This window comes from Taudactylus pleione, unplaced genomic scaffold, assembly GCF_031769625.1.
Source record: "Taudactylus pleione unplaced genomic scaffold, aTauple2 ptg000309l, whole genome shotgun sequence".
Lineage (NCBI taxonomy): Eukaryota > Metazoa > Chordata > Amphibia > Anura > Myobatrachidae > Taudactylus > Taudactylus pleione.
In genome coordinates this window covers 10,780,544-10,806,690 of record NW_028284710.1, presented here as the reverse complement: position 1 = coordinate 10,806,690, position 26,147 = coordinate 10,780,544, and the positions used below count along the sequence as shown (strand labels likewise).

The following is a 26,147-nucleotide window of genomic DNA, read 5'->3' as shown; positions in this document are numbered from 1 at the left end:
GACATGGTCAGTTTTATCATTTAACATAAAAAACATATTTATATTTCATTCACATTAGTTTCTGATTCTAAGAACTCTAACTCTACTACGTTTTTGCAATTTGAGTATGTAGTATTGTTTACATATAAATGGAGGCTGTTTTTCAAAATAATTTGACAAATGGCTGCATGAACCTACAGCCCCTTTCTATGTTGAAACTCACACTATACAGTATTTAGATACAGGTTTACAACAAACATACCTTCGACTTTTGTAGTTGAGACATCTTTTTAGTGGGATCTTCACAATATGACTGTGTAAGCCGACAAATAACACACTCTGGCTATGTAAGAGCTGCAGTCTTCGGATAGGCTCACTCTGCTCCTTTGGGAAAAGTTCAATTTCTTCCAAGAGACAACTGCTAGAATTTGGATTTAGTGGAGTAAGGACTTTTTGAATAGTTCCATGATCTGTGAAAGAAAGGCTTTATAACAATGCCCACATTTGGTAGAATTAAAAGTATCATTAAACATGGTTACATTTAATAAAATGTTGCTTCATACTATTCTATTGACATGCTTTTCAGTTATATGCTACGTATCCAACTAAGCAGCATGAGTAAAAATAATAAGTTACATATTTTGATTTCAAATTCTTACATTTTAGAACATGAAATTGCAATTTCATTTTAATCAAGTATATGTCAAGTTTGAGAATATTTCCAAGTCATATTTGTGTACTACATGTTTCTTCTAAGCTGCCATAGAGATCCTATCTGCCGGCAAATTGACTACATCCCTCTTAAACTGCAGCCTGTCCTGTGTCCAGGGCCGCCATCAGGCGGGGGACTGCTGGGACTGGAGTCCCGGGCCCGGACTCTGGAAGAACGAGGGGGGGGGGCACTCCTACCGCTTGCTGCAAAGTCTGCATCCCCACACTACCCCTTTAACAAAAGCCCGGCCGCTGCCACCGCCCGTCACCGCCAGCCCGGTTCCCACTAAGTGATTGGAGGCTGGGCTGCTCCACCAACCTACATCTACAGGACACGCTGCTGTTCAATAAAGTTTGCTTTGGACGTGCGTGACGTCATGACATCACATCACGCTGCGCCGCCGGAGGGACAGGTCGGAGGAGCCAAGACGCCGACGAGTGAGGAACAGGTCTGCCGGAGGAGAAGAAGGGACTCGGAGCCATTAAGGAAATAAGATAAGTACAGTAAGTGGAAAAAAGCTAGGAAGGGCGGTCTGGTCTGGTGTAGTCATATTTAATGGGGGGAGAGAATTTGGAAAAAGCTAGAGAGGGCACAGGTCTGATACAGTCATATGAAAAACCAGGGGGGGCGGGGGGATTGTGAAAAAGCTGGGGAAGGCACTGGTCTGGTACAGTCACATGTAAAACCAGGGGGCGGGGATTGGGAAAAAGCTGGGGAGGGCAGTCTGAGCACTGGTCTGGTATAGTCATATGTAAAACAAGGGGGTGGGGATTGGGAAAAAGCTGGTGAGGGCAGTCTGAGCACTGGTCTGGTGTAGTCTTATATTTAATCAGGGGGGAGAGATAATGGAAAAAGCTGGGGAGGGCAGTCTGAGCACTGGTCTGGTGTAGTCATATATTTAATCAGGGGGAGAGATAATGGAAAAAGCTGGGGAGGGTAGTCTGAGCACTGGTCTGGTGTAATAATTTTTGGACAAAATATCTGTACATTTTTTTTATTGTGTATGATTAAGATAGCAGGGGAAGGGGGGCTAGGGGGACTGCCTTTTTTTGTCAGTCCCGGGCCTCACAATTACTGATGGCAGTCCTGCCTGTGTATTTCATTAGATACCATCACTCTGTGTATTTACCAATTCATCATATCCTCCATCAAACCCCTATTACTCCCCATACACCATTCTCTCTTTCATCAGCTCACCTCATTTTCTACCCAAATCTCTAATGAACCTCTCACAATAACCCCATTACAGCCCAGACCCCAGCCTGCACTGTTCCATTTTTTTCTTTTATTTTTTTTTGTATCCATTTTATTAGGACATTTCAAACAGTACAAAGCTATATATATATATATATATATATATATATATATATATATACAGCATGACAAAAGTAAAGTAGAAAATAATAACACAAAGTCATATGCAGGGTAACATAGTGATATCAAATTGAAGCAGCAAAATAGCAGTGTATACACAAATAATGTAGGTATCAAATGTATATTAATATGAGAAGGGTGTCACGTTTGACTTAGGGAAATCCCCTACTGAGGGGGTGAAAGCTGGTGTCCCAGGTTGAGGGAGAAATCGGAGGCATGGGGCCTGTATATACGATATCCTCATCCACGAATATCGGATGTTGGCGAGACCTTACTGAAGGCGTGGAGTCTAATCTGCTGGGAGGTGTTCACCAGTGACCCCTCCAAGCGGGATATGGGTTTAAGCTGCACCAAGCAGGCAGGTCGCTGCCCTTTGGTCAGGTATACAATACCCACAGGAATAGAGACAATACAACCATGGCCCAAAATATATACTTCAGGAAGAAGTACAGCTGCACAAGTTGATATAGTAATTCTACACAGGTAAAGGGTTTTTGACGCACTGTTGCACAAAGTAGTGGCACTTGTAGCTGCACGCAGGCAAGTGCTTTGACACACTGCTGCACCAAGAGATGGCACTTGTAACTGCACACATGCAAGGTGTTTTGATGCACTGCTGCATGAAGATGGTACTTGTATGGAACACAGGCAAGTTGTTTGGATGCACTGTTGCACAAGGAGATGGCACTTGTAAGGCACACAGGCAAGATGTTTGGAAGCACTGTTGCAGAAGGAGATGGCACTTGTAAGGCACACAGGCAAGATGTTCGGATGCACTATTGCACAAGGAGATGGCACTTGGAGACTCAAGGGTATCACGATATGGGAACCTGGAATGAGGTGACGGCAATTATATATAAGGTAGCGACAACGTTGCACAGACAACTTCCTTCTGTCCGGAGGCTGGCTTTATACCCTGAGCTAGCAGATCATTGGTGGACAGCGTCAGCTGACCACCACCATGCTAACATTGGTTAAAGGGTAGTCAGGTGATGAGGACTGTCATGGTTGCACCCATGACGGCAACTGCACTAACCAAGACACAGTGCAGCTCATGGATGTCCATATGGCTTCTAGGTATAATGCTCAGCGCGTCACTTGCCGACGCACATGATGTCTGACCACCCGAGGGATCAGGGGAAGCCGGTGCTAGGATGAGTAACGCCCGATCCTAGGCCGGAACCTGACAAGGGGATAAATAAAATTGTAGGAACAATAGGTAGGGGAGGGGGAAAGATAGGGGAGGGAAAGGGCATACTAGTTGCGTGTAGCTTTGCTCCAACACAAAGAAACATAGACAGAAGGACATGAATAGAGAGATACGGAACTAAAAACAGGATCAGCCGAGTTGGCACAGTAGTTACCCTGTGGTTGATTCAAAGATGTTAATGGACATTTGCTGGAAGTGTAGAGACAGAAGGCAGGATGCATCAAAGCTAAAAATGCGGTCACCCCACAAAAATGCAATTTTTCCGGAGCTTGGACCCCGATAGTCAACGCCATCTATAGATCGTGTTGCCTAATAGAAGGCAATTTAACTTCTAGTCGGGAAAATTCCCCAAGAGGGATCCAATAGCAGAATGGGGGGGGGAAAGGTGAATTCCCTATAGGTAGAGTGGTGCAATCTTCATGCATCAGTTAGTTTTAGCTGTTCAAATATGTGTTGTATACCCACCTTGTGAGTGCGTACTGAGCGTGGAGCTGTGGACTGTCTATCTAAAATATTGGATGCCACCATGTTAACGTCACCACCTAGAAGGATGGAAGAAACCAGCTGTTTATGAGATTAAAAAAGCCAATTAGGACCGTAAACATTTGCAAAAATATATCAGCAACCTGCAATGGTGGCATCCAAGATTACAAATCTACCAGCTGGATCAACTGTGGGATGGTGCACAGCAACCTGCAAGTATTTACATGCCAAAAAGACCACACCACTTGATTTGGAGGAATAGGTGGCAGAGGCCAAAACCTTATGTCTAAATATATTAAGTTTAGCATGTTTAGTTTTGGTTAGGTGGGGTTCTTGTAAGAGGGAGATATCTGCATGAGCCTTGTTAAGAAATATTAAGATACAGTACGTTTCATATTAATGTGGGAGTTGACACCTTTAACATTCCGGGAGTATACTTTAAGGATAGTAATAAAACTAGGAATAGCATGTACTAGCATATTGTGAGTTAACAATACAATGCTATAGTAGAGGAGGCAAAAAACAAATAAAAAGTTCACCAATTAAATGACAAATTGCGCTCGAAAGGCAAGAGGGGTAGAAAGGCATGAGACCCACTCGTGGTTATATAAACGCGAAGAGAAAAACAGAATGTAAAAAGAAACTTGTGTGTAGAAAAAACTGAACAAGGACATCAATAGTGGATAACGACAATATAAAATACCAGTAAGAAAAATAATAAGTACAAACAATACGAGGCTTGAAAAACGAATATTAAACGAAGAGGCTCAATAGTAAATGCTATTAAACAAAATGATGCAGAGAATAGCCAGCTACATCCGCATGAAATTTAGAAAGCAGAACAGACCCCTTGAACGATTCTGGGAGGCCGATCAGGTGAAGATGGTTTTGTTGTGACATAGTTTCCAGGTCATTTATTTGGTTTTAGAGTTGGTGATTAGATTTTTGCAATTGGGAAACTACGTCTTTGAGCTCCGAGATATCTTCTAAATGTCCTCCTATACATTGTTCATTTGTAGCCACCTGCTTAGAAGTATGTTTAATTGGACTTTAAGATCCTAAATAGAAGCATTAAAATTATCTGTAAGTGCTTGCATAAGAGGCTCCATGGTTTCTTTAATAATCCGCACAACATCAGATAAAGTAATTGGTGGAGGTGGAGGATCCATCTCATTAGAAGGTGAAGGTTGATCATTGTTTTTGGGATTGTATTTCTTTAAAGCATTTTGGTTTCAAGTTAAGCAATTTGCTTTTTCAGAACTGGTGAATTGTTTACCATTGACCCCAGAACGGGCCATCTTTGTTATTCTCACAATCACCTCTACAATTTCACTAGGTTGTCGCAGACTTTTTTTGATTTTCTCGGCTGTGGCAAGTGAGTGTATATTAGAGCAATGGATACATTCTTCCCCTCCAACTATGCAAATGTTTAAAGAAAAGCTTTTGCAGGTGTTTAAGATGGACTGGGTAGAGACATCCTTACATAAAGAATGAATGCAATCAAACAACAAATTCATAATTGTTTTTGGTCCACATTAAAGTATGAAACTAGAGTGTTTCTATCTGATCCTCCTATCCAATTTATATGTTATACATGGTATTGGGCTACTGGCGATTTCTCTTCCTTTTTTTTCCTTTGTTTTTCTTTTCTTCTTTCCCTCCTTCTCATCAGTAATTTAGTGTACTTATATGTGTTACATGGTTTGTATAACTTTTTTATGTGGGGATATAGGGCCTGATTCATTACTGATCGCAACTGCGATAACGCACACAGCCGGCGGATGTTGCGTATGCATCGCAGTGTGCGAGGGTCTCACTGTGATCGGACTGCTATCGCAGTGACTGCGCAGACCCATTGCAGAAGTGAGCATTTGGGTGTGGTGACGGGAGGTGGTTGGCGAAACGCAGGCGTGTCAGTGCATGTGAACGCCGTTACAGGGGTGTGCATAAATTAGACACTGCGATGCCATACTCGGCTTGCTTGAGGTTAGCAATTGCCGAGTAAGGTCAGACCTTGTGCAAGTGTGTGTGAGGCTCCGATGGTACTCAGTGTTACCGATGGTTTTGCAGACTTGCTAAGTATTACGGATGTGTGTAAGGTGAAGTGAGCGTCCTTATGTTGGGCTGTGATGGCATTGCGATAGCAATCATTAGCATATTTTCGTAGTGGGTCTGTGTGCGTAATCGCAGCTGTGATCGCATTTACGATCCGTAATGAATCCAGTGGCAAACGCAGGATTTCTAGAGGGGGGTTTCCAAATGCTTGATTTTAGAGTGAGTGTGGCCAGTCCATGAAGAGGGTAGAATTAGCACTTAACCAGCTTTAATATGCATCATACAAAGGTAGACGGAAACCCCCCCTGCGTTTGCCTATGGAATCAAGCCCATATTCTCAATTATTGCTTTGTTATATGATGTTAGCAAAGAGGCTATTGCTAGCCCTCATTTTGTTATCACTATTTTTTATGTTTATACAATTAATTGTATCTATACAATGAAAATTCAATAAAAACATTTTGAAAAAAAAAAAAAAAAAAGATGAAGACTGGCCAGATAGTTTTGCCACAGGGTGGAGGATACTCACTGATGCGCTAGCAGCTGGGGATGGAGACAAACGCTTATGTTTTTGTGAACGTATGTGTTGTGGTTTTAATTCAGTAGAAGAGTTAAACTGAGTGCACACTAAACGTCGTGTGTGCCTAGCAATGCGACAGGCGACCTCCCGCCAATGGGCCGACATATTGGGCGGCCGGTAAACAGTAGATGATCCAGTGCCCGACCACCTGGTATATCGGCACCTGCCGCATTCCGCTGCATGGGATCATCAGCCGCATCGTCAGGTTGGCCTGCATGTAGGGCTGACCTGACAATGCGTAGGACGACCCCATGGGAGCATGCGCCGCATGACTTAGTGGTTACACACTAGATTATTTTGCGGATTTGGCAATCCAATGCATCGGAATCGGACAATTTGTTCAAAAAATCATCTAGTGTGTACGCACCTTTAGAATTGGAGGATTTTCACATCACAGAAAGGGTACAGGCAAACAGATTAATATTAAATATATATGTTCACAACATTGGCTGAATCGCTGATGAACAGGAATTCACAGGGAAACATGTCACGTGAATGAACGACTACTAGGTGGATGTCTATACAAGCAAGAATCACAAAGCAGTGAAGGTCATAGGCAAATGCAGGGGGGGTTCCATCTGCCTAGAAACCCCCCTTCCCAGACCACACTATGACTACAATATAAATAATAATGTAACAGAATTTGACAAGTGCTGCATGTTATTCTCACTATCACAAATTAAATAATTAGCACTACCTGTGGATCTTTTAACATGTATCAGCTAGTAATAAATAACCTGTGCATCAACTAGGAGATCTGGAAAACATGCACTGTTAGCGATGTGTTGCTATAGAGCCCAATATGTACATATGTGTCCAGGGCAGTGCTAGGTAGCTCCCAGACTCCCGGGGTTGCTTTAATACTCTCGAATGGTGCCCACATCTAAAATAAAAACATTCAGCTTAGGCAGGATACTGCCGCATTTAATGGCTTATTGTGATCGTTGGTACTGTATATGCTTGGAATTATGACACACAATACACTTTGTATGACGCATATTAAAGCTCGATAAGTGCTAGTTATGCCCTCTTCGTGGACTGGCCACACTCACTCTAAAATCAAGCATTTGGAAACCCCCGTCTAGAAATCCTGCGTTTGCCACTGAAGGTGCACTTTTATATAGTAATCAGAAGTCAAGAATAAAGGTACTGACCTGATGCATTTGTCTTGAAAAAGGTACATGAGTTGTACCAAAACATCGACCTTCTGTAATATTGGAGCATTATGTGACCAAGCTTAAACCATGTTTGGGAGAATGTGGATTTGTATTAAGTTTCTTTTATGTGCAAAATTGGTGAGTGCCCTCTGGGTAATTAGTTATATGGATATCCTGCACAGATGCATTTGCGGACATATCTTGGAGGATATGTCATGAGTGCAAGCTATACATGAATGCAAGCTTTTTTGAATATATCTATATATATAAAATCAAATGTCCTGACTCACTGAATGACTCAAACCCCTGGACCTAGAAACATGAAAATCGGGAAGTATATACCTTCCATGACGTAGGTGCCCACTAAGAAGGGATTTTTCGACTTTTCAACAGAGTGAAAAGGGCTTAAATATTTCCTCCCCCTGTGCAATGTCCTGACTGACTGGCTCATCATGGCTGTAGCACAGTTCACATTCAAATTCAAACACCAACTGTCATCCCAAATGCTGCCAAACATCACTGGCAGTTGGTGTGGCTCCCCTATTTAAATAGAGAGGGAAGGGAATGTGTTAATAAGTGTTACTACACAGGTGATGGAGGGAAATGTCATATGTATTACTACAGGGTGCATGAAGAATGGGTGAGTGGGGGTAATGTGTTATTACAGACATGAGGGAGGGAAATGTGTTACTACAGGGGTGAGCGGGGATAATGTGTACACTACAGAGGTGAGGGAGGGGTATGTGTTACTCCTGAGGGAAGGTGTGGAGAAATTCACTACAGATGTGAGGGAGGGTAATGTGTTACTACAGGTGTGAGGGATTGAATTTCTACAGAGGTGAGGGAGGGGAATGTTGGATGTGTTACAACATGGGTGAAGGAGGGAAAGGTGCTACTACAGAGGTGAGAGAGTGGAATGTGTTAGTACACAGGTGAGGGTGTATAAGCTGGTATATATATATATATATATATACATATATTTATATATACACAGTATATATATATATATATATATATATATATATCAGTGGCGTAATTAGGGTATTTGGAGCACAGGGCAAATTTGAAAAGGGAGAAAACATCCTGAGATGTGTGCGCGGCGAAGGCGCGCGCATTAAAAAATGGGTGTGGTCACTTAAAAATGTGGCGTGTCAACATGACACACCCCTTTAATTTCACGCTGAACATTCCTATCTATATGCACCTTAACCCCAGTAGTACCCCTTATACAGTACCCCCAGTATGCAGTTGTGGTCCCTCTTATGCAGGCCCATAGTAGTGCCTCTTATACAGTATCCCCAGTAGTGGTCCCCCTTATACAGCCCCCAATTAGTTCCCCTTACTCAGTACCCCCAGTAGTGGCCCCCCCAAATGCAGTGCCCCACGCAGTGTTCCCCCTTATGCAGTGCCCCCTGTAGCAGTCCCCACAATGCAGTGCGCCCAGTAGCGGTATCCCCTTATGCAGTGCCATTTATATGGTGCCCCCAGTAGTAGTCCCCCCCCTATGCAGTGCCCTTTATATAGTGCACCCAGCAGTAGTCCCCCCCCATGCAGTTTTCCCAGTAGTGGTCCCCTTATGCAGGCACCCTGTAGTGATCCCCCCTATCCAGTGCCCCCTGTAGTGGCCCTTCCTATTATTGCCCCCAGTAGTGGTCCCCCGAGTGCAGTGCCTCTAGTAGTAGGCCCCTTTTATAATGCCCCCAGTGGTAGTTCCCCCCCAAGTAGTAGTCCCCAATACAGTAGCCCCCCCCCAGTAGAGGTCCTCCCAATGGCGCCCCCAGTAGTAGCCACCCCTCCCCCAGTAGAGGTCCCCCCAGTAGTAGCCACCACCCTCCCCCGTTGTGCAGATAGGTTAAAAAAAAATAATATATATATATATAAAAATATACTTACCTGAATCTCTGCTCCTGTTCCTGGTCCTGCTCGCGACGCCGCTCCCGCCCGGGCTGGAGCGCTCAGCATTATGGGACAGACGTCATGACGTCAGTCCCATTACCCACTGCAGGAGCCGGACGGAAGTCCGGCTCTTGCACTGGGTGCTGCAGCAGTCAATGAGAGTCTATCTGACTCTCATTGGCTGCTGTTTAACACACGCATCGCCACCAGCGCTGGCGTCGATGCATGTGTTATACACAGCCTGAGCCCGCCTCCTAGCGCTATTGGGCAAGCGCTCAGGGGGAGAGAACGGACTCAGGTATGAAGCACAGGACCGGCGCTGGAAGCCTAGCGCCGGTCCTGTGTAAATGTGTAGCGCTGACCGCACTCATTGCGGTCAGCGCTACACTGGCTAACTAGGGCGGGCGGGCCGGTACCGTGGCCGGCGGCACCCCCACGCGCCGCCGGTCCAACGGCGTCCAGGCCACGCACCCCGCTCGCCCTGCCCTAGTTACGCCACTGATATATATATATACACAGTATATATATATATATATTTATATTGTGACAGAAACAGCACAAATCTGGTTTGGTTGTAGAACTACAGAATTGTGACTGGAGAGAATCCAGGCCAGGTGTTTATTTTGTCCAGTGTTGAGAAGAAGCTGATTGCAGGCACCTGTCAGTTTGTGTTAAAAGGGCTTCAGACACAAGAGACAGGGCTCCTGATGGTGGACAAGCTGCCCAGGTAATAGGCCAGGGGGTGGTTACAGGGGGTGGACCTGAGAGTCTACTAAAGAAATTGTGTTGCTGTATGTAATGACTCTGTGAACCTTGTTTGGCTGTAAAGAACTAACCTGTCCTGTGAATCCTGTACTTGCCTGTCTACGTGATTCCTGTCACTATATATATATATATATATATATATATATATATATACATATACATATAATATGAGATATAAGTTACCCTTGTTATCTCTATTTCTACGAAGTCCATAGGGTTCCACAGGTTACTTTGGGGTATAGGTGATGTCGTCAGTCATCCAGGCACCATAGAGTTAAGCTTTCAGCCTCCCAGGATGCACTGGGTGCCCCTCCCTCACCCAGCCCCCGAGCCAAGGCAAATCAGTTTTAAGTAACAAGCCCCAGGCCGGAGGAGGAGAGGAAAGAGATAGAAGAAAGATCTGGAACACACAAGAATCACATTCTCACCAGAAGGAGACGGAAAAACCGGTGACCAGATAAAAGCCCACCTGCAGTACAGGTGCGTCCTGTGGAACCCTATGGACTTCATAGAAATAGAGATAACAAGGGTAAGTTCTTACCATGTCTCATATTTTCTACATCAGGGTCCATAGGGTATCCACAGGATACCTTGGGGATGTCCCAAAGCAGTATCCTTTAACGGTGGGGATGCTCCTGTGCTGTAAGGAGAATCCGCTGCCTGAAGGAGGCATCCTGAGAGGTGCAAAATACCTTACGAAAGTATAGACAGATGACCACGTGGCTGCCTTGCAAAGCTGAATTGCTGAAGCGCCACGTAGAGCTGCCCACGAAGGACCCACAGACCGAGTGGAATGAGCCCTAACAGAGGATGGAACCGGAAGGCCTTCATGCATATAAGGTTCCGAAATTGCCATGCAAATCCATCCTGCCACAGTTTGCTTAGTGGCAGGCCGACCCTTCTTATGGAAGCCATAGAGGACAAACAAGGAGTCCGACTTCCTAAAAGAATTGGTGCGGTCAACATAAATCTTTAGAGCCCGCACCACATCTAAGGTGGCCTCACCAACCGATAGGTCTGGTGAATTAAAGGCCGGCACTATGATTTCCTCGTTGATGTGGAAACTAGATACCACCTTCGGGAGAAAACTAGGGCGGGTGTGAAGCACCGCCCTGTCCCTATGAAAAATAAGAAAGGGAGGCCGACATGAAAGAGCCCCCAATTCTGAGACCTGCCTGGCCGAAGCAATGGCCAGAAGGAATAACGTCTTAGCAGTAAGCCATTTAAAATACACTGAGCCTGGTGGTTCAAACGGCGTTCCTTGGAGAGCCCTCAGGACCACAGCTAGATCCCAAGGAACCACTGGTGGAACAAAGGGAGGCTGAATACGAAGCACACCCTGCATAAATGTGCAGACATCAGGAAGAGTAGCAGTACTACGCTGAAACCATACTGACAGGGCAGAAACCTGCAACTTCAGAGAAGCAAGGTGAAGACCGTGATCTAAGCCCACCTGTAGGAAAGCCAACACTCTGGATATCCGGAACACCTGAGGATCACAGCCTCTAGGGCGACACCACTCAAAGAAAGTATGCCATACCGGATTGTAAATTCTTGCTGATGCAGGCTTCCGAGCTCTTAGCATGGTGTTAACTACAGAGCTGGAAAAACCTCTGGACCTTAAGAGGGCTGTCTCAACAGCCACGCCGTCAAAGACAGACGACTTAGGTCCGGGTAAAGACAAGGACCCTGTAACAACAAGTCCAGACATAGAGGCAACCTCAGAGGAGCGTCTACGGAGAGAGCCCGAAGGTCCAAGAACCAGTGACGTCTGGGCCACTCCGGAGCTATCTACAGGAGCGTGCCGCCTTCTTGTTTGAATTTTCGGATTGCCCGAGGAAGAAGGGGGAGAACGGAGAGAAGAGATACGCAAACTGGAAGGTCCACCGGACCGACAGAGTGTGTACCAGAAATGCCTCCTTGTCTCTTGTTCTTGACCCGTTCACAGGCAGTTTGTTGTTGTGTTGGTAAGCCATGAGGTCTATTTCTGGAACTCCTTGTCCACCAGGAGTTGAAACACCTCCCGGTGAAGAGACCATTCTCCTGTATGTAGGTCCTGCCGGCTGAGAAAGTCCGCTTCCCAGTTGAGGACTCCTGGGATGAATACCGCTGAAGTGACCGGGAGATTGCCCTCCGCCCAAGTCAGGATGCGGGACACTTTCACCAGCACTGCCCGACTTCGGGTTCCTCCTTGGTGGTTTATGTAAGCCACCATGGTGGCATTGTCCGATTGGACCTGCATGGATTTTGCTTGGAGAATCTGTCTTGCTTACTGGAGGACATTGAATACCGCGCGAAGTTCCAAGATGTTTATTGGAAGCGCCGCTTCTGCCGGGGTCGACCTGCCCTGGAACAAGTCTGGACTAGTGACTGCTCCCCACCCTCTGAGACTGGCGTCCATCGTCAAAAGGACCTAGTTCGCCACCCAAAAGGGACGTCCCCTGTTGAGGTGAGTCGTTTGCAACCACCAGGCCAGAGACAGGCGAACTTCTAAAGAAAGCACCATGGTCTGCATCTTTATCCGCTGAGGCAACCCATTCCAACTGGAGAGGATCAACTGTTGCAGAGGTCTGGAGTGAAACTGGGCATATTCCACCATGTCGAAAAGTGACACCATGCTCATCGCCGAGTGAATGGACACTCGGCGGCTCTGAAGACAACTGCATATCTTTGTCTGTAATGCAGAGATCTTGTCCTCTGTCGCAAAGATCCTCTGTAGTTGAGAGTCCAACAAGGCTCCAAGGTGGAGAATCCTTTGCGAGGGAACCAGGGTGGATTTCTTCCAGTTTAATAACCAGCCGTGATCCTGCAATACTGAGACCGTCATTTGCAGATGAAGCTGGAGGACTCTGGAGACCCTGCTAACAACAGAAGATCGTCCATATAAGGCAACATAGACTCTCTGCATCCACAGGTGAGCTGCCATGACCGCCATGACTTTGGAGAAGAAACGAGGTGCTGTTGCCAGATTAAAAGGGCAGCAAATTGAAATTTTTTGTTGAGCACCGCAAACCTGAGTAATTCCTGATGCGCTATGACAATGGGGACATGCAGGTATGCGTCCTGGATGTCCATTGACACCATGAAATCCCCAGGCTCCATCGCTAGTATAATGGAACGGAGGGTCTCCATCCGGAACCGAGGCACCCTCAAGGACTTGTTGAGGGATTTGAGGTTGAGGATTGGATGGTAAAACCCATTGGGTTTCTGTACCAAAAAGAGATTGGAATAGAAACCCATGCCCCTCTGGGAGAACAGAACAGGCACTATAACTCCAGCCTGGAGCATAGAGTGCAACACTTTCTGTAGTTCCAGGGCTTCATTCTGATCTGACGGAAGGCCTGTGGCAAAAACCTGCTGGGGGGCCTGCTCCGGAAGGAGAGGGCATACCCCCGAGAGACCACCTCGTGTACCCAAGTGTCCATGGTAGTCAGACACGAATGCTGGGTGAACCGAAGCAGGCGGCCTCCCACTCTGGGATCCCCCAAAGGGAGGCCCGGGCCGTCAGGCGGAAGGCTTGTCGTCCGACTTAGGGGCATGGCTTCTAGCACTGCAAGGTTGTTTCTTTGGCTTGGTGGGCTTTTTTCGGCCGGCCTGTCTTGGAAAAGACTGTGCTTTGGACCTACCCTGGGTCCTGTAGGGCCGAAAGGATGAAGTACCTGCTCCTGATGGAACTGTAGCCGATGGGAGACACGCAGACTTGGCCGCTGCCAGCGTGGCCACAATCTTGTCTGAATCAGGGCCAAATAGGACCTGTCCATTAAAAGGCAAGCATTTTAAGCCCTTCTTGGAATCTGCGTCCGCTTTCCAAGAGTGCAACCACAAGGTGCGATGAGCGGCTACCACTGAAGAGGAGATTCTGGAGGTGAGGAGGCCAATATCCAAAGCTGCCTCATTAATGTAAGTGGCCGAGTCTCTGAGATTGCCAACTAACTCTGTTTGCTCCGCAGAAGAGTCAGAGTCTAGAGACGCCTCTAAACTATCAGCCCAACGTTCCATGGCTCTGGCCACCCAACACACAGCCATAGCCAGTCTGGCCGCCCCTCCAGCAAGGGAATAAATGGACTTAAGACATATTTAAACCTTGCGATCCGTAGCATCTTTTAAGGAGGATATAGAGGGCATGTGCAAAGTAGCACTTCTCACTAGGCGTGTCACATGAGAATCCACTTGCGGAGGAGATTCCCACTTAGAGAAATAATTATCTGCAAATGGATATGCAAAAGCCAAACGTTTTTGAGGCTGGTACCGTTTTCCCGGATTATTCCACGGCTCCTCTAAATGATCTACTAGCTGACCAGAAAGAAGAAAAACAGTGGCATCGCCCTTAACATTCTTAAAGAAGGCGTATTTGGATTTGGTCACGGGGGGATCGTCATCCTCAATAAGCAAGGCCGTACAGACAGCATGTATAAGGCCAGGTATATAGACTTTAGACTTAGCCTCCGTCTCCTTAGTACGGAGGGGCTCCTGGTCAGAAAGGTAAAAAATGTCCCCGTCATCAGACGACACATCATCTTCATCAAACTTAGCTGTCTGCGACACCAAAAGCTGCTTATGCGGCCGCAAAGATGACTCTCCCTGTAAAACGTCCGACAGGTGTTGCACTGTAGTGGACAGGGAATTAACCCACGCAGGCTCTTGTGAGACCTGGGGAGGTGAAAGTGGGAGACCCTGGGGTACCATCAAGTGTCTGGGGAACCCCTGCATGGACGACGACACCATGGACTATTGTGAAAACCCCACCTGGGGGAACGCAGGGGGCGTCGATAGCTGGCCCACAAGGGTTGTAAGTGCCTGAGTAAAACAAGCCCAGGGTGGTTCCTGCACAGGCGCAGTGACAGAAACCGGGCATGATAACAGATAACATGCCCTACATAACCCGTCAGCGGTTCCATCACCCTCCGCAAATGGTACATTACATTTGGTACATTTTAGCAGAGGAGGATAATCCCGTTCACTTTCAGACATGATAAGTGTAACAGAGCTGTATGTGACACACCTCACAGACAAATTCTTGTATAGTGAGGCAATAAACACCCTGCAACACCGCACCGCAAAGGCTTTAGCAGAGAAGAATAGAAAAAATGGTTGACAGTGAAAGTGAAAGTACAGGCAGCAGCACTAGCAGATAGTCACATACAATGCAGAAGTAAACCCTGCACTATCAGCACTGAGCTCAACTACGCAGACCCAGAGTCTGGTAGGAAACAGCACTGCATACACTGACCTTACTACCGAAGGAGAGGTATGCAGGAGGATCCGGACCGCGATGCCACCATTGTATCCACTTCCAGCAGCATTTGCCAAGTCTAGGAAGATGGGCCCGGGGGAGGAGCGGCTACACACAGGCAGAGACCACTGTGGAGAGACCGTGTGCAGCGGCAGAGGCGCCGGCTGCTGTGCAGGGAAGGCGCGTTCTCCTGGCCTGCAATTAACCCCCAGGACGCTGGAACGTATCCGCACCACCGCGGCCCGCTGTCCCAGGGGGGTAGTGGAAGCGCAGGTTAGTACCTCGCTCTACGTTGCAGCCAGTCCCCAGGGAGCCCCCTGCCTGGGGACTTAGGACTGTGTTTTCCGGCGGGGACCTCCGCGGCCCCCCGATGCTTACCTGTCCCCCTTTGATCTGGCCACAGTCCAGACATCGGGGGTCACCGCTAGCTGTGACCCCGATACCTACCAGCATCCCCGGATCATTACCGGCGTTCTGGTACCAGCGGTGTGTAGGAGTGACAGCATGGACGTCAGTGCTGACTGTCCATGCTGTACACTCAGATGTGTAGCCAGTTAAAAAGCTTCATGGGCCATAACAGCCCCCCTCTAGAACAGGTGCTCCGACTCCGAGCCGGCACGAATGAAAAACTGTTTTGCCTTGGCTCGGGGGCGGGGTATAGGAGGGGGACCCAGTGCATCCTGGGAGGCTGAAAGCTTAACTCTGTGGTGCCCAGATGCCTGACGACATCACCTATACCCCAAGGTATCCTGTGGATACCCTATAGACCCTGATGTAGAAATGTATATAGACGGTAATAGCTAAAATCTGATTGGTTTCTATGGGCAATATCTCCACTTCTAAAAACTCTAATTTTAGTAAATATACCCCATATGTACATACAGTACAGGATGATAAGAAGGATTCTATGGAAAAACTGTGCTTTATAGCTTTCTGCTGATAGGCAAAAAATAAAATCTTTAGATTTATGCACATTTTCTGCTCTCTTAAGTGCAGTGCATACTTTTTTTATTTTGGAATTTACATTTCTCGTCAGTTGACTTTATCAATGAATGAAGCACCAGCAGCGGCTACATCACGTTTTATCTGGCCGGCCAGAGTCATTATAAAATGTGGTAGAATATTAAGGTTGAGGTTTCCTTTGTTAGACCAACATGTGATTTCTACAGCCTTTCTATCAGAATAATACTACTCTTGGTTAATAATATCGAAGCTGAATAATTGAGTGAGACAAGTTCAGTTTAAAATTTAATCGCAGCGACGCCATCTTGCGAATGGCCGCAAGACTCCATTTTAGAAATGCGATCGCAAGACGCCATTTTGTGAATGGCCGCCTAAGCGCCATTTTAGGTGAACTCACAATATAGTACATGTGGCGATATTTTTATTAGCACTATGCGGTCGCTTCTTTCACCATTTTTCATACGCACAATTATTCCCACAAGGGCGCTATTAAATAATCGCAATTAGCGAATACATGAGACTTAGTATGAAACCGCTGAAAAAGTAGCTCCATGCGCACGCATCTGCCCCAAATTATCTAGCGTCCTTATATCAAACCCCGAATACTCACACACTACATATTCGCACACAAGGTTCCATTAGCATCAAATTGTATGATTCAAGTTGGTTAAGTTAGTTTAAATGCTAAGAAATAAAGGTTTTTGATATCTAAGGTATTATACATGATAAGCAAGGTGTGTTTGGTCTCGTTCTGATGCGTACGCTTTTTACAGCATCCCGGTGTTATCGGTGGAGAGATCGCATCATGCAAACTCAAGTTACGGATCGCAGAACTTACAAGCAACAAAATGTTTAGCTGATGGAATGTTACAGGAGGCGTTACCAGAAAGACTCCGGCTGTTAGAGGCAGGGAAAGTCTATTTGAAACAACCTGTTAAATGTGTCGTTACATACGCTTCTCCTCTGGGAACCAATGAGATCAGCAGGAAGTTCTCCCTTTGTCCTGTTTCAGTCTGGGGGGGAATAAATACATGTGTCCGAACACTGGTTTGCCAGTTCATGCTGAATTTTGGGTGAACTGAGGATATCAAGTCTGAGGTCTATCTCTGGGTCCAGAGGCGCAGCGTATGTATAACTGTACTTGGGTCTGTATTATTTCCTTTTACGCCTAACTTGTGTATGTATAGATTGCGTGTAACTGACTGTACTTTTACCTGAATAATACTTGTGCGTTGGAAACACAGATTCCACTCCTGTCTTTATTTGCGGTTATACTGCGTACGCAATTAGCGTTCTGTTTAGAGGTTATAGGCAGGTGAATCTTAGAGGTTTATAGGCAGGAATATATTAAAGGTTAATACTGACGATTCAACAGTTGGGGGCTCGTAGGTTTATCACACTATCTGATACACGATAACACTCGGTCAGTCCTCTCTCAGCAAAAGGGTGGAGGCGCCTTTTGAGAGACGCATCAGTCTTTCATTACCACAGTGTTGCTGAGAGCGTACTGCCGGTTATTGTGTAGAGGAAGCGCTGATTAAGAATCCAGGGACAAGAGAGGAAAAAAGTTTGTTTTTTCCTCTGTTGATAGAACCTTGTGTTTAGAGGGGTGCTGCAGTATTTGCGTAAGCAGCTAAAACGCATTTTTGCGTACGCAGTTAAAAAAAAGTAATTATACGCTTGTGTGGTAGTCGCATAATTGTGTATGCGGACGATCGCACAATAGCGTATACGCACTTCCGGTTCTGCTGCCACGTGTTTGAACAAAGCCATTGAGGTTTACATTTTTTTTCTATCTACCAATATCTGGGTTAAACGTTTATTTTCTGCGCAGAGAAAAAGTGTGTAACAGTGTGTGTATTGTTGGTAGGGGTAATTTATTCCCTAAAGTTAAGGGTACCGTATGATCCTTAAGGGCTAGGTGCAAGGGTTAGCCTAGTCGCTCGGTAAGCAGCTTTACCGTTCTAAACACAGTAGCAGGTGTACATGTTGTCTTTATTGTATAGAGGTGCGTGAGAGTGGACGACATATAAACTCTCATAGGTCTGGAAGTTACTTACTAAAGCTTATCCGGGTCTGGAAGTTGCCTGTTTCAAAACTTATCTAGGTGTGGAAGTGGCCTTACGAAATCTTATCCAGGTGTGTGGGCGCCGCCGACTTAAATCGTTCACAGGTAAGTGAAAGTATCTTGATTGTCTTTCACCAGTTTAAATTTTTATTGAAAAGCGTAGGAGTTGTCTCAGAATGGGAGCCACGCAAACAGTAGAAATGTTAAGCAATGATGTGCTGCTAATGGAGGCTCCGATTGGATCAGCCCGTCGTATTATGCATACTAAGTACGGTACTTATGCAATAAGGTATTGTGATATATGGTTTAATATGACGAGAAAGAGTGTTAGACCGTTTCCCAGAATAGGTAGTTTTGACAAAAATGTGTTAGATAATGTCCAGGATCACATCAGTATGGTGCGATCCAGAGAGAAAAATATTAAGTATTTTGAATGTTTAAAAATATGGCAGCATGAAGGGGATGCTTGGCTTAAAAATGTGCAAACTACGCAAACTAGCGTTGCTAACGCATTGCCAGAAAATACATCCACGACGCTGAGATGCAATACGGGCGAGCTGCAAATTGGCGCGCACGTGCGGCAAAGTAGCGTCGTAGAGAGTATTGCCAGCAGTTCACGCTCACCTCCCCCACCTTATGTGGATGGAGGTGCAAGTACAGTTACCAAAAATACCAATAAAAATGTAACAAGTAATTTGTACCCCCTCTTAAGTAACCATAAAGAAAATGTTTATGATGTAGAAGATGAGCCTATTGTAATGTCTGGCATTTCCCATGCTGTACAAATGATAGATGCTGCATCACCACAATCACGGGTGGTGCCGCCATCTCCATCGGTAACAGCAAGGGAAGTGTTAATACACTCGGCACCCATTGAGGAAGTTGTTAATACCATACGTAGCAGTAGCAGATTAAACCCCCAGCCGGGTAACCAGGTCAGAGGTAGCAATGCTGCCGGTCTGCATCCCATTCGGACAATAACTGTTCCAAATGGAAATGCGGATGCAAACGGTGTAGTGCCCACGAGGGAAGTAGTAATGCATTGTCCATGGACAAGAGCAGAACTGAATTCCATCATAAATGATATCCCCAATCCCAAAAAGGAACTAGCCAAATGTCAAAGATTTTTGAGAAATTTGGGTAGTTCTCATGAGCCCACTAATAAAGATTGGCGTGTGGTGTTAAGGGCCTGCCTGCCACACAATACCGACGTGACAAAATTTATCACGGACTGTGTATTGGATGGCGACGTTCCCTTAACAGACCAAGTAAACCAAGGTAACATTTCCCGCATTGTGACTCAATTGGGTGTATATTTTCCAGTAGTAGTTAACTGGAACAAAATCTTCACAATCAAACAAAAAGAGAGTGAATTTGCAGAAGAATATTGCGACCGGGCTCTGCAGGCTATCACCCAGTACACTGGGATAGAAGAGATTAAAGATAGCATTCACCACAGGGGAATGATAGTCACGATATTAATGGATGGGTTAAAAGAGAACTTAAAAACTCGGGTTCAGACCTCACAGCCTGGCTGGCGGGGACTTACAATAGATAACCTCATAGAGTCTGCCATAGAACATGACAAAAACAACTCAAAAAAGAGGGAGACCCAGAGCGAAAAATTAATGGCTGTCAATATACAAGCTCTGGAGAGAATGACGTTAACATCACAGCCAACAGACACGCTTGCACTTGCACACACACTCATGCCAGAACAAGTTGCTCTCACTAACCCCACTCAACAACAAACACAACTCTATCCCACTAACCCAATGCAACCACAGATCCCAGGATATCCACCCACTTCTTTTCTCCCACAATACCCTTACCCTCCCTATCCTTACCCATATCCACCACCTTTGCCCTCTGCTCAAACTTCACAACAACACATGCTTTCACCTGAATCACGGACATGTTTTAATTGCAAACAAACTGGACACTTAAGTAGAAACTGCACAGTAAAAAGAGTATGGACCCCACACCAAGGGAAACCTGGATATCCCCATAAGGGATATGCACAGAGATCAGCAAATATTCAGCAAGCACCAGCTCCAATTGTAGCCGTAAATGCTTTATTGGAGAATGGTAGCCAACGCTAGGGGTCAGGTCATACCTGTAGTCTACAGATAGTCAGGTTAACGGGAAGTACTAGGGAAGAACCGGTCTTGATGGTTGATGTAGCTGGTACTGAATATCCTTTTCTTGTAGACACAGGGGCGACCAAGTCAGTGATGAAATCTCCCGTTAATTTACAGGTGACCAACGAGACAATACCAACAATGGGTGTGACAGGTAAAGTGGAACGTTATCCTTTAACCAGACCCACAGAAGTTAGTATTGGGCCGTTGCATACCAGACATTCTTTTCTTCTGGCTGCCGCGGCTCCTACTGACCTGCTGGGCAGAGACTTGTTATGTAAAATGGGATGTGTCATATATTGCACCCCTGATGGTGTATATTTAGATATCCCAGAGAGAATGGTATACGAGGTGCGGGATATGTTAGACACCCCACAAAGGATAATGTACCACTCTACAGTTTTAAAAGAAAATCCATCACAAGTAGATGAAATGTTGTCCCAAATTCCAGATTCCCTTTGGACAAAAGATGGACAGGACACTGGATTAATGGCAAACGTAAGCCCGGTAATGATACACTTAAAAAGCGGTAGGCAATCTCTAAAAATTCCCCAGAACCCACTAAAACTAGGAGTGTTTCCAATAATCGAGCGATTATTGCAACAGGGAATTTTAGTTCGTACAGCTAGTGTAGCCAACAGTCCCATCTTTCCAGTAAAGAAGAGTGGTGGGAGGGGTTATAGGCTGGTGCAAGACCTTAGAGGTGTTAATAAGGTAGTAGAGAGCCAATTCCCTGTAGTGCCGAATCCAGCTGTCATCCTGATGCAGATCCCACCAAATGCAACCCATTTCACTGTCATTGACCTCTGTTCTGCTTTCTTCTCGGTGCCTCTCCACCCTGACTGTCAGTACCTATTCGCATTTACATACAGAGGTGTGCAATATACATGGACACGATTGCCCCAAGGTTTCATAGACAGCCCCAGTATTTTCTCCCAGGCATTGCATGACTGTTTACAAGCTTGTCAACCTGCCAATGGATCAGTTCTAATTCAATATGTGGACGATTTATTGCTATGTTCTGACTCTTTTATGTCATGTGTGAATGATACTAAACTTTTGTTACTTCATCTCTCGCAAACAGGACACAAAGTGGCTAAGGACAAGTTACAGCCGTGCCAGCCCAGAGTAAAATATTTGGGACACTGCCTAACCCAGGGGTTACGACATCTTACAAATGATAGAATCCAGGCCATACAAAACATGACACTGCCGCAGAATCAACAGCAAATTTGTACCTTCTTGGGAATGTGTGGATACTGTAGAATGTGGATACCAGGTTTTTCTATTTTGGCCTTGCCTTTATAGGAACTAGTCTCTTCCTCAAAGTCCGATCGCGTCACACACACTGAGGAATCAGAACAGGCTTTTCTTAATCTTAAGGATAGCCTGACAAAAGCTCCTGCATTGGGAATACCCGATTATGAAAAACCTTTTGATTTATATTGTACGGAAGCCGATGGTTGTGCTGCAGGTGTCCTTACACAAAAACATGATGCCAGTAGGCCCGTAGCATACTACAGTGCCCAATTGGACACGGTAGCAAGATCACTCCCCACCTGTTTGAGAAGTGTAGCAGCTATCGCTTTATTGGTGAGTAAAAGTGAGGACGTAGTATTGGGCCATGATATGATTGTCTACACTCCCCATGCTGTATCTGCTCTGTTGAACTCAGCTCAAACCAGACACGTGTCCTCGGCTAGGTTCACCAAATGGGAACTAGCCCTAATCGCTCCTGCAAATATTAAACGTTGCAGTACGCTGAATCCAGCAACATACCTGCCATATGTACAACATGATGTACAAAGGGTGGAAGGAGGGGAGTTGCTGGCGGGAGGTGAGTTCAGCAGACATGATGACACTCACGATTGTATGACATATCTGAATCAGACCTTTACTGCTAGACCTGACATACATGACACACCTTTAGAGAATGTGGATGTGACTTTCTATACGGATGGGAGTTGTCATAGACAAACAGACACAGGTGAATTATGTACAGGTTATGCTGTTGTAAATGACACAGACATCATGGAAGCTAAACCTCTCGGTCCTCCCCACTCAGCCCAGGTGGCAGAGTTAGTAGCACTGACTAGAGCATGTGAACTGGCAGCAGGCAAATCTGCTAACATTTACACTGACTCGAGGTACGCGTTCGGGGTGGTGCACGATTTTGGGGCTCTATGGCGTCTGAGAAATTTTATGACAGCAGCAGGCACACCAGTTGCACACTCCCGACACATAAAACATCTCTTAGAAGCAATCCAACTGCCCAAAGCAGTGGCAGTAGTTAAATGCAAAGCCCACACATGTGAGGATGACCCAGTGTCACTGGGCAACAACAGAGCTGACGAAGCTGCAAAATGGGCAGCGGGGTTAAAAATGCCTTCTCCAATTGAAACAATTATGTCATTCCAAACCATTGATATGCTGAAATTAATTGAGATGCAAAATTTGTGTTCAATTCAGGAAAAATCCATATGGAAGTCCAAGGGGTGTGGGCAAGAGTCCTCCGGGCTCTGGAGGGACGGACATGGTAAGCCAGTAGCCCCCAAGGCATATTACCCCAGCCTGGCTGAAGCAGCACACGGTCTGACTCATCTGGGTAAACAGGGCATGTGCAAGTTGGTGAGGGCATACTGGTGCACACCAGGGTTTTCTTCACAAGCAGAGAAGATAGCAATGTCCTGTCTCACCTGCTTGAGAAAGAACATAGGGAAAGCGATCCCAACCGAACCGTCCCACATTCCACCGACTGATGGACCTTTCCAGGTGATACAAAATGATTTCATCCAATTACCACCCTGCAGGAACCTTAAGTATGTATTAGTGTGCACAGACGTATTCTCTAACTGGGTTGAGGCCTACCCAGCAGCCACTAATACTGCTGCGTTTACTGCCAAGAAAATAGTTCAGGAATTTGTATGCAGGTACGGTATCCCTAGAATCATCGAAAGTGATAGGGGTACCCATTTCACAGGTGATGTTTTCCAAAATATGTGTAAGCTGATGGGTATTAATAGCCGACTTCATACCCCCTACCGACCGCAAGCCAGTGCCAAGGTAGAGAGGATGAACGGGACTATTAAAAATAAGCTAAGTAAAATCATGGCGGAGACTGGACTAGGATGGCCAATAGCTTTACCTTTGGTCCTACATAGTATAAGGACCACTCCTAGATTTCCTCTGAATCTGTCCCCATTTGAAATATTGTTTGGTAGACAACCTCATTTGATTATAAGTCCACAGGAAGATCTAAAGGGTAACAATGAGGTAACTGTGAAGTATCTTATATCAATGAGTAAGCAGTTAAAGCAACAGCAGCAGAAACTGAAATTGTTGTCCCATGATATGCCTGAAATGAACTGCCATGATGTTGAACCAGGAGAATATGTACTGATCCGAAATTTCTTACGTTCAGGTTGTTTGACTGATCGGTGGGAAGGTCCGTACCAGGTGCTGCTGACAAGTACTACATCTTTGAAGGTGGCCGAGAGAGATACCTGGGTCCATTCCACTCATTGTAAAAAGGTCAATCAACCGGTGGAGAAACAGGTCGGAGACAAAGCTGATAGTGTGGATCTGTCACTCGCGAGCTTGTTCCGGGAGGATTGAAAAGGTTGTAGTGAGATACCTGAACTGAGAGAAATTTGCAGGTCTTGTTGTGACAATGGACGGGCCTGCTGTGTTCATTTTCATATTCTCTTTTAGAGTGTTCACCATCCTGGTCAGTTCGGGAATACCCAGTGTCTGTGGTGGGGGACCTATTGAGGAAACAGGAGCTGATGGCAGTGCTGATGGAGTGGAGAAAGGAGGAGTGCAATGCCAATCAGGGGAGTGTCTGACCAATCTTATTACTGTTATTGTTAAGAGAGCTGTCATTCCGGATACTCGGGGAAGGTGTGAAGGGTTATCGTCTGAAGATTCCTGTATTTGTGAGTTTTGTGGGTCCCTAGTTGATGAGAACTGTATTCAACGATGCCAACCTAAATATAACCCGTACTGGGGAGGGTATCCTTTAGAGGATTATCACAGCATGGTAGGCAAAGTGTTAAATCAAACCGATTGCTGAGTGTGTTCACATGTGCCACAGGGACAGCATAATGTAGGGTTGGTGCCATTTCCGCTGAATATCACGGAAATTTTAGAATTACAGAAGGGGAAAACCTTGGATGGAAAATTCCTCTCATCCAAACCGCCTCATTTCAAACTCTATCAATTCCAAGTAGATAAATCACTTTTGTGTTTAAACATAACCAACCCCAATAAACCCGGAGGTTGGGAAGTGACGGGGAATAATCAGACGATGACCTTCTCACAAAGAGCTGATAATGAGTCCATAAACTATGATCTGCTACGCTCAATTAAATCAAGTGGGAAATATTTTAGGTACCGGTATACATTGAGTTCCACCAAAGAAATGATTGGTAAAGTACCAGATGGTTATTGTGCTAAAATAATACAACCAGAAACTTGCATATACCAGATGGAAGAGCCTGAGATAGGATTGTTTGCAAGAGAAATGTGTTTAATGATAATGATGCATACCATTCCTTATATTCTCCCTGATAATGTATATTTTATATGTGGAAGAAAAGCGTATAAATGGCTCTCCCCGAGTTCCGAAGGTTTGTGTTATCTGGGAAGAGTAGTCCCAGAAGTTATGACCCTCACACATGTTGAAATGTTGGGAATACACAAAAACACACCGTCACCATATCTTCACACACAATATGAACACAGAGGCAAGAGAAATATGATACCTGGAGATATGCATAAAGCCGCTCAGTTAATCAGTGTGACAACTGGCTTCCAAGTTTTAGTCGCCCTGGATCCCACCAGAATTGCTAGGGGTACATTAAATTTTAGATATATCCAGGAACTTGCTAAATTAATAGATAATATCACCGAGATGTACGATGACACATTCAGGTACACAGGGAAAGAATTGCAAGCGTACAAGAAAGAACTAGTGCAACACAGGCTAGTGTTGAATTATTTAACTGCTGTTACTGGAGGGTATTGCGTAACGTTAGCCACCCAATTTGGAGTAAAGTGTTGCACTTATGTCACCAATGATACCAGCGACCCTAAGGAGGTGATAGACCAGAAGATGGATGAGATTCTGCAGCTAAAGTGGGAATTTCGTAAGAACCATAACGCATCAGTGGCTGAAGCAGGGGAAAAGATAGAAGGATGGGTGTCATGGCTGAACCCAGTGAAATGGTTCTCGGGTCTAGGAGAGTGGGTCCAGGAAGTGGTCGCCAGCGTAGGCAAATTCTTGATCCTTATACTGATTGTCATCATAGTAATTGGCATATGCGTCCGGTGTGTTCCTATTGTGTTGAAGTGTGGAAAATGTGAAAACAGAGTGAAACAAAGGGATGAAACTATGATGGTGGTCAGAAATGATAATATGTATACCGAGATAGATACAGAACTGCACTACAACCCTGAGCTAGGAAGTACCATCATTTAAATGTATAATATTTAGACATGCATAGAAGATATTATTGAAATGTTATCTATAG

General features: G+C 45.4%; 1 protein-coding gene across 5 annotated transcripts in view; it reads right to left on the bottom strand.

Annotated features, from left to right (window-relative positions):
* SEMA5A (semaphorin 5A) overlaps nt 1-26,147 on the bottom strand; it is a 503,265-nt gene that overhangs the window by 132,362 nt on the left and 344,756 nt on the right. For all 5 annotated transcript variants that reach the window (XM_088442351.1, XM_088442352.1, XM_088442355.1 and 2 more), the window contains one exon: nt 242-449. In XM_088442351.1, the coding sequence (XP_088298477.1) occupies nt 242-449 (208 nt within the window). The remainder of the gene's footprint in view (nt 1-241; nt 450-26,147) is intronic.